Genomic DNA, 8,231 nt, shown 5'->3' with positions numbered 1-8,231 from the left:
TTTATATCTTTCGTAAGGACAAATGGCATTTATTATGTTACGTGGTATCTCCCCATAAATTTTCTACTATATTGCAGTATTTCTTGCATCTCTTGATTAATTGATCTCCTTGGGTTATAAACTTTATTTGTACTTTTCTTTCTATAGCAAGGATACAAACTTATTGATTTCTACCCAATGAAATGGTTAATTTGGTTTTTTAACAAGTACATTTATAGATGGCATATGTGAGGTTTATGTACATATAAACTGGATAAGGTTCATTACTACAAATATCAGCCTTATACATCATGGATTTCTATAGTGAATGCATTTTCTTTCCTTGGACCTATCAAAAATTTGAATTATTCATATATACAGTTGCTTATTGTTGTACTTTGGATAGTTACTAACAATGACTTGATTGTTTAGGAGGAATAGCCTAGATAGTTATAGACACCAGCGTCTGATAACATCTTGCTCTTGTGGAGGATGAACCTGTGCTACTTCACATAGGGAATGCATATAAGAGAGATTAGAATACTTTATATATAGATGTGTTTTCTTCCAATATTAATTACATGTATAATTATAGATATTCAAACAGTGTTAGCTATCTATATGATGGGTTTTCAAGGGTAATCACATCTAACATTTCAAACTTGGACTTTTCAAACCGAGTACTTGAGCTTCACCATTTTCTCTTAACATTTTTTCTATGTTACCCCTTTTACACTTCGAACTTGATTTTATGGAGCAAATAAAAAACTTCGAATTGAATTTAACTCCATCTAAGCACAATGTATTCTGCTACTTTATTAAAAAACCAAATAGTTCGGTCTGATTTTTATTCCATTTCGCAGGGGCTCACCCGCTAGTTATCATTATTATTCCCATTTCCATTGTTCCATTAGCATGGGTTATCTGGGGTGCCACGCATGACTCCGCATTCCGGTTGAAGTAGATATGTATCAGCTGGTCCGGGCATGATCCACTTTGGAATAGTTATCTAAAAGATCATTAGTTCATTACTACTTTATTCTAATTTACTTTTTTGGCTACACTTTTTATTTGAACAGGAAAGCAGGAAATTTATAGATTCCAGCCTTCCTTGACATCTGCCTTCATGTATTTTACAGCCCTCTCTCCGATTCTCTACATACATCTCTTTCTCTGGTTCTCTCTAAAGTTGGTCTTTAATCGCACAACAGATTACTGCAAAGATGATAGGGCAGCAGACTCCTTTGACAAGGCCCTGGTTATGGCTTTGATGGTGTTTGGTGTTGTCCTGCAGCAGCCACCTACGAGGGAAGCCCCTACCTCCCGCCATTTACTTACATATGAGACAAAATCTTCATCTGAAACTCCAGTAGATTCCTACAAGAAATGAGAGGGAAAAGGTTAAGATTTAATTAATCACGTTTATTGGCATGAAAAGGTCATCTCAGCCAGTTTGCTGTTATGAGGGAGCCAAGGATTTCATTGCATTTGTAACATTCAGATTTCAGAACCAGTTCATAATGTCTGACTGGGAAATGGATACATTGTATAGTTAGTAGTATTTGTATGCGTATATAAAAGTGATTTTATATGAAGCACTGCATCCTTTTTTTTTCTCTTTTGAGAAGGAAAAAATATAGTCTGGACATGGCCAACCATGGACAGCGGATTCCAATCTTGAATTGGCCCGTTTGCCTATAAACTGCTGATCGTGAATTCGTGATCGTCCATTCAAGAGCAATTAATCTGATAGAAAAAGGGAGGGTAAACAGAGAAAATTAGGAGTTCAACAATGGGACTAAAACATGATATTAGGTGTACAAATTGTAGGCCTGCTCATCTGTTTTTTCAGCTCAACTTCACCTCAAATGGATGGTGCCTAGGTTGGATTGAGGTGATGAAGGTTCAATTTCTCACCAATGGGCCCCATACAAAGAATGGTTTCTTTCTCTTCACATTGAACAGATTGAGATAATATGATGCTGATAAGAGAACACATAATTTTTGAGGGGTGAATTTTTACAGGCCAAAGTCTAGGTTGCCCATCTGTGCTTTGAATAGATAAAGATACATGGGTGTGAGCTAATAGTTCCAATTGTATTGCAGATTTGCAGTCTTACATAAACTTGGAGACCAAAATGCTTGTCTTATCTAAGCAACATCCTGGTCCCCTGAGCCTATGACTTGATTTCCCAAGTGATGCAAAGAACAAGTGTTATAAAAAATGTAGCAGAAAAGATCAAGGAGGAAACTTACCACCCATTCTTTTCGAACAGGATCATAAGTTTCACCACTATTTGGATAAATAAGTATAGGTTTACTTGTCACCTGCAGGGTTACTCAGACAAACATCAAGTATTTCAGAGTGCTGCATGGAAAGGGAATGATCAGAAGCGTTAATAAATTAAAGTGGTTAAAGACCAAATTTCTGGAAAAATCAGAAGCATGAACTGACTGACTGATATGAATCACCAACTTAAAAGCATTAAGAACAGTATCCATAGAAGCGCTATAATCTAATAGGTTCCTACTAGGCTACTATTATGTAAAAGGTTCCTACTAGGCTACTATTGGCAAGAGTATCAAGAGACCTATAGGAGGCACTGACAGAGTGAAAGTCCAGTAAATGACAGCGCTATAATCTAGCAGCAGTGTCATTCTAATTGAGGCATCTACAGTTTCATTGATACAGAAAAGAAAAAAAAAAGTTTCCTTGATACACAATCTAACCTCAAATATTAGTTGGATATGATTTTTTGCCTCCTCCATAGAGTCAGGTATTTATAAAAATCATCTCGTGTTTAAATTCACTATTAGGATGTCTGTATAAGATGACATCATCTTTGAACATCAGAAATTGACATTTGTTAAGTCTAACATGAGAGTGAACAGAAAAAGAGAAAAATAATGCATACAAATTTGTTGACCGGTTAACAACACCACTAATACTCCACTGTCATTGTGCTATTTAATTTATAACAGACCTCTTTCGAAATAAGATATTTGTTTTTCTTTTTTTCATTTTTTTGAGAAGTATTAATTTTTTTTTTTGCTCCATGGGATTACACAACAAGGGGTAACCCATAACCCCTCCAACACTGGTGCAGGTAGGATTTGATCCCAAGTCCCCGCTACAGCCAGCCAGAGACCTTACCAACCAACCAGTTGGCAGCTAGCAACAGTAAAAAATAGATCCTTATGACCATGTCTCTGAGATTTTTTTTTCCATTTTTATTTTTTAATTAATCTACCTGTTTGATGCTGCACATATAGATCCTTATGAACAAGCAACAGTAAAAAATAGAATGCAGAAAATAATCAAGGTTAAATAGGATAACCATGACTTCCAAACGTCAAACTCTGTAGAACAGGACATTACACTAACTAGATTATTCATTTCTTCTCCATCTTTTTCCTTCTACAGATTTAAGCCTTATAGTTAAAACAGTCATCAAACATCATGTATTGATGAGAAGAAGTCACAGATAAATGAGCCCAGAAAATGATTGTACATTCCTCCAAGATGGAAAAGAAAAACAAATATGACCCTCTTCATATTTAATCCGGATAAAAAACAACACAATAGAGGATCATACCTTTTGAACTAAGAGAATGAGACCATGAATAAATCTCGGAGGGGTGCAGTTGACTCCAACAGCAACAATCTTCTTACATGAATCAGCAATTGATGCACACTCAAGCAAAGAATCTCCACTAACCACATTGAAACCATCCTTAGAATTGAATGAGAACCATGCTGGTATCATTATATCATCTTCCTCAAGCAGCTCAGCATAGGCCTACATGACCACCAACCAACCAAAGGATTGTCAGAAACAAATTGGGATGGACCTAGCAATGTATGTTATATGGATACTGGCACAAGCATCATCAGAATCTGTCATAGGTATGACTTGTGAGGTGTGTGATTTGGCAAGCCTGAAAAACAGGATTCAGAGATTCAGCTGCTATACCTTGGTTTTAAGTAACATAACTTTCCTAATCATATCTTTGCATGTTATAAAGCTTTTGAAAAAGAAAAAAAATTAAAAACAGATGTGTAAATCAGAGAAAAAGCACTAAGCAAACAAGGACCGGATACACTAAATCATCAACTATCAAACCATGTAAATTACAGATTTTTCCAATTTTTATGGTAAGAGCTTGATGTACTCTAAGCAAATATCATAGATGTAACAAATAGAAAAGTCGCCCGAAGTGTTGTATCAGTTATGGTATCCAGATGTGAATAACACAACTCACAAATGTCTATGTAACATAACCAGAAATACAGTTGGGAAATCATTCTTGATGAACTCTACTCTCTTAGCATACTCTTGATCCATATACTAATGGTCCGATGTATTTTGACACTTTATATGGAGTTGCTACCCATCCAAGTTATGTCTCTAGATCAGAAGATCAGTAGTTCCAATGGCTGTGTAGTTTGGATAAAGCTGCAACCTGGATGGGGCCCAACATGAGCCCCACCTGATCCAAACCAAGCGTTTGTACAGATTGGGCTTCTATTTTTGGGCTCCAACTCCAACTGGGCCTGGACCAGAAAAACCGGGTTTAGCCTCAGTTCAGATTGGGCTTGGGTAGTCCAAGCACAGAACAAGCTTGGTCCAACCCAACCCGAGTCCATCTAACCTTCTATAATCTATTTCCCCATGTACATACATATGTTGTGTATTTCTGCTAAGTATATATGTTCATACAATATATTTACACCATTGTATACATATATATGATCAACCCAGCCCCACATTCATGCACAAATGCACAAAATACATATTTTATGCATTTTATGTAATATATGTACATATTTTTCTTTTGTTCTATTTCTAAGTTGCACTATAAAGTCCAAAGGAATTGTAGAAATACAAAATGTGAGTAAGAACTAAGAAAATTTTTAAACCCAACCAACCTTCCCAGACCCAAGTTATGTTGGACTTAGCTAAGTGCAGGCTTGGATTGGTCAATTCAGGCTTTGACCATGCATTGGACCAGGTCTAGGCCCAAGATCCATGTTCTAGGATTGGACCTCCATTGGCCCTGAACCAAGCCTAAGTTGCACCCCTAAGCATGGAACAGAATGAGGATGATGAACCATTCATCATCAACTTTTAAGTAAGAAGAACAATACGAAATTAAGGGGCTGTTTGATAACTACTGAAGTTGCTGAACTGAAAAGCTTATCGCTTTGTCTTTAAGTGAATATGATTTTAAGGAGGTCAGGGGCTCCTTAATGGCTGAAGCTAAAGTTGGGTAGGTTGCTATAACCTTGAATATTTTATTATTTAATTATTTTATCTACTAAAGGACAAATCAATAAGTCATTTGGTCCAGCAACTTCAGCTGTTATCAAACTCCCCCTAAATTCTACCATTTATTTATAGGGAGTCAAAAAACGTACCTGTGCTTCTAGCTTATTTGGAATTGTTTCAAATGCAATTAGGTCAGCACCTGATTCTGCTAGAACCTGAATCCTTCTCCTATGGAAATCTTTCAAAGTTGCAAGAGTAATTGCATCGCCATAGTTCCCACTGCAGAATGACACCACAAGGAAAAGAAAACATATGCAAAATACCATCCAAGAAAAGAGCAATGGTACTAATTTGTTATAGTACTACAGGGACTGAAAATCATTGGACTGATGAACAATGAAATAGCAAAAGAGTATAAGCTGAAACCCATTAACAGTATATTCAATGGGTAGAAGATAAATTCACAAGTTTTCTTACACATGGAAAGCTATTAGAATCCACTGACAAAGAAATATATGATCTTAAATAATCTTATAATGATGTGGTAACTGGTAAGTGCTTTGCTTTCTCTGGATATTTAATCACGACTACAGATATGCTTTCTTTTTTCCTTTATTATCATGAGGTTCACATTTCAGGCTTGGAATCTTACCATTTAGATGATTAAAGACTACATCATTTATTATCCATACATTTCAGATGATTTGGCACATCAGTATTAGTTTTTTATACAAATCCTAAGCTACAGTATGGGTTGTCTATTAGATCAATAACCTCAGAGTATTTGCATAGTGAAGTTCTCAGTTTGTCTTTGCCCAATGAATGAGACAACTCATGTGATGAGCCACATCAATTTTTGTTGTATATGCATTTTCCCCTTTCTTATCCTGTATCCCACATTGCAATCAACTCCCAGCTTTAAAAAAAGAAAAAAAAAATCATTAACTCACAGATTATGCTTTTTTTGGACAGCAAATAACGCACGGTTTGAGAACAAATAACATCCATCTACTTGGAAAATCTAGTTTTGGTACGCTTGGGAAAAGGATAACAACTATGCACTTAAATAATTAATGTCACAACTGCTGGAGTTGAAAACAAAAAATAAAATAAAATAAATCAGAAAAAAAACTAAGTTCTGAAAATAAAGCACCTTGTAGATTTGTGGACTAAAAGAATGTAAAAACATATCAAATCCAAAGAAATTGCAACCAAGGGAACTCAACTGACCTGTACTCAGACCCATCAGCCAAATAAGCCCCATAGCTTCCTACAGAGGCAGCTACTAAGATGGGACGCTTTTTCAGGATTCTTTCATTTCCAATGCCATCAGGCAAATATTTTGTGCATCTATCATAATAAATATCTCGCGCCTCACATGCAAGTTTTACACTCCTTTGCAGCAGAACTTCACTTTCTTCCCCTGACAAGCCTTTAGCCTCAAAACCTTGAATAGTAGCCTGTCGTACAAACAGAATAACCAATGTTCAAATTACACAAGTCTCTGGAGAAACCATTATCGGTAATTACTGATAAAAGCAAAGAACACTCAAGTACCTGATAAGAGGCAGTGGTTATAATATCAGCGCCGGCTTCAAGGTAGTCCAGGTGTACCTATTCCACTCAAAAATACAAGAGAAACATATGAATTATAATAAGGATCCAGTCTGGTGCTCACAATTCTAAATCCAGACACAGAGACAGTAAACCGGAGAGAACTAATAATTATGAACTCCAGCACATAAAAACCTCAGCAGTAAAAATATGCAAGAACAAGAAACAAAGAAAAACAAATAAAAAGGAACATATTCCATAGGGGGACCAGGCAGCGAGATGTCTAAAATCAAAATATGAATGGAATACAAATCGGCCAATGCATGTGAGATAACAAAACCAAGTTATCCACCCATAAGAGATAGCTAACTGATTGAAATAATGAAACAAACAGAAAAGGAGAACGAAATCGGTGCCATCAAAAAGTGAAAAAAAAAAACATAATAGAAAAATGAAATTAAAATTCTATGGAAAAGAGTTTAAAGATTATACCCTTCTGATTAAGTGAGGGGAGCTAATGAGGCATTTGGCGCTCCAGAGAGGATCGTTCAGGTCCGCGCCGTGTCGTTCGAGCTCCGTCGCAAGACCACCATCGATGATGCCGTAACCACCAGACTTCTGGAGGAAATTGGACATTACCGACGAGTGTTCTACGCTTCCAAGATCACCCATTGGACGACCAGAGCTGATAGGCTATTTGGGCAAATTTGGGAGAGTTTCCGGCGAGTCAAGTAGGCAACCAAAGTACCAACCCAACCTGAATGCGCACGTCAATAGTCGATAATGGGAAGTCCAGGAACTACGGGAAAAGCACAAAATGCTGTCAGACACCCTCGTTCAGAATTTATAGACAGAAGACAGTGCTCCAAATGACCATACTCCCCCTCATTCTTGAACGAGTGTTCAGAATTCCAAAAGACACTCCTCTGATCTCATTTTATTTTAATTAAATGCAGACATACGGTTAAGGATAAGCATGAAGATTCACACCAACTACGTAGATGATAAGATAAGCACAAAAAGAGAAAGAAACCAGCTCGACGCTATCAGTTGTTAAAAGTTCTCAGACATCTTGTCTCTCTTTGTATATTGTACCAATCGATTCAATACACCTTGTAACTGAACATCAAGTGAAAATACAGAGCTCTCATAAGTCAAGAGGAGTCGAATTTACTCGAAGTATTTTGTCTAGTTTATGACTATGCCAGGTGGCAAACTGGCTACACAACGTGGGATCGTAGCTCCTTTGACTCCACTTGTTTTTAGTCCAAATTTCATTTGCATCACTACAAATGTACGAAAGTGCAAATTCTAATTTCATTTGCATCCCTATTTTAGTGTGGGTTCTTTCAACGAAGAAAAAAATTGAAGGTGGGTGGAAGATTCTCTTTGGAGGGAAAAAATGGGGAAATTAATCAATTGTCCATA

The 8,231-nt window shown here is 36.6% G+C and overlaps 1 protein-coding gene across 3 annotated transcripts; it reads right to left on the bottom strand.

Annotated features, from left to right (window-relative positions):
- Positions 1 to 984: 984 nt before the first annotated feature.
- Positions 985 to 7,889, bottom strand: LOC104598641 (homocysteine S-methyltransferase 2-like). Of its 3 annotated transcripts, none has more exons than XM_010260808.3 (7): positions 7,296 to 7,889; positions 6,807 to 6,863; positions 6,480 to 6,709; positions 5,399 to 5,528; positions 3,576 to 3,779; positions 2,236 to 2,307; positions 985 to 1,356 (listed from the first exon to the last, which is right to left on the bottom strand). In XM_010260808.3, exons 1-7 carry the CDS (start codon positions 7,473 to 7,475, stop codon positions 1,192 to 1,194), a joined length of 1,038 nt encoding a protein of 345 aa, XP_010259110.1. In that variant the 5' UTR covers positions 7,476 to 7,889; the 3' UTR covers positions 985 to 1,191. The 3 variants fall into 3 exon arrangements, 2 of the variants coding, with proteins under 2 accessions (XP_010259110.1, XP_010259111.1); XR_735414.3 differs by having other exon boundaries at positions 1,278 to 1,356; positions 2,236 to 2,347; positions 7,296 to 7,814; XM_010260809.3 differs by lacking the exon at positions 2,236 to 2,307 and having other exon boundaries at positions 7,296 to 7,814.
- Between the last annotated feature and the right edge of the window lie 342 nt (positions 7,890 to 8,231).

Source organism: Nelumbo nucifera, chromosome 6 (assembly GCF_055504915.1).
Source record: "Nelumbo nucifera cultivar China Antique chromosome 6, China Antique-T2T, whole genome shotgun sequence".
Classification (NCBI taxonomy): Eukaryota; Viridiplantae; Streptophyta; class Magnoliopsida; order Proteales; family Nelumbonaceae; genus Nelumbo; species Nelumbo nucifera.
Note: the sequence above shows the minus strand (reverse complement) of the source record. Positions and strands in the feature narration are given on the sequence as shown.

Bases quoted from the DNA above. Each gene is read 5' to 3' on its own strand.
- LOC104598641 (XM_010260808.3), bottom strand. From the start codon at position 7,475: ATGGGTGATCTTGGAAGCGTAGAACACTCGTCGGTAATGTCCAATTTC. The intron at 6,710-6,806 runs GTACTTGAGTGT...TTTGTACGACAG, and splicing joins TAACCACTGCCTCTTATCAG to GCTACTATTCAAGGTTTTGA. The intron at 3,780-5,398 runs GTACGTTTTTTG...GTGGTCATGTAG, and splicing joins CAAATAAGCTAGAAGCACAG to GCCTATGCTGAGCTGCTTGA.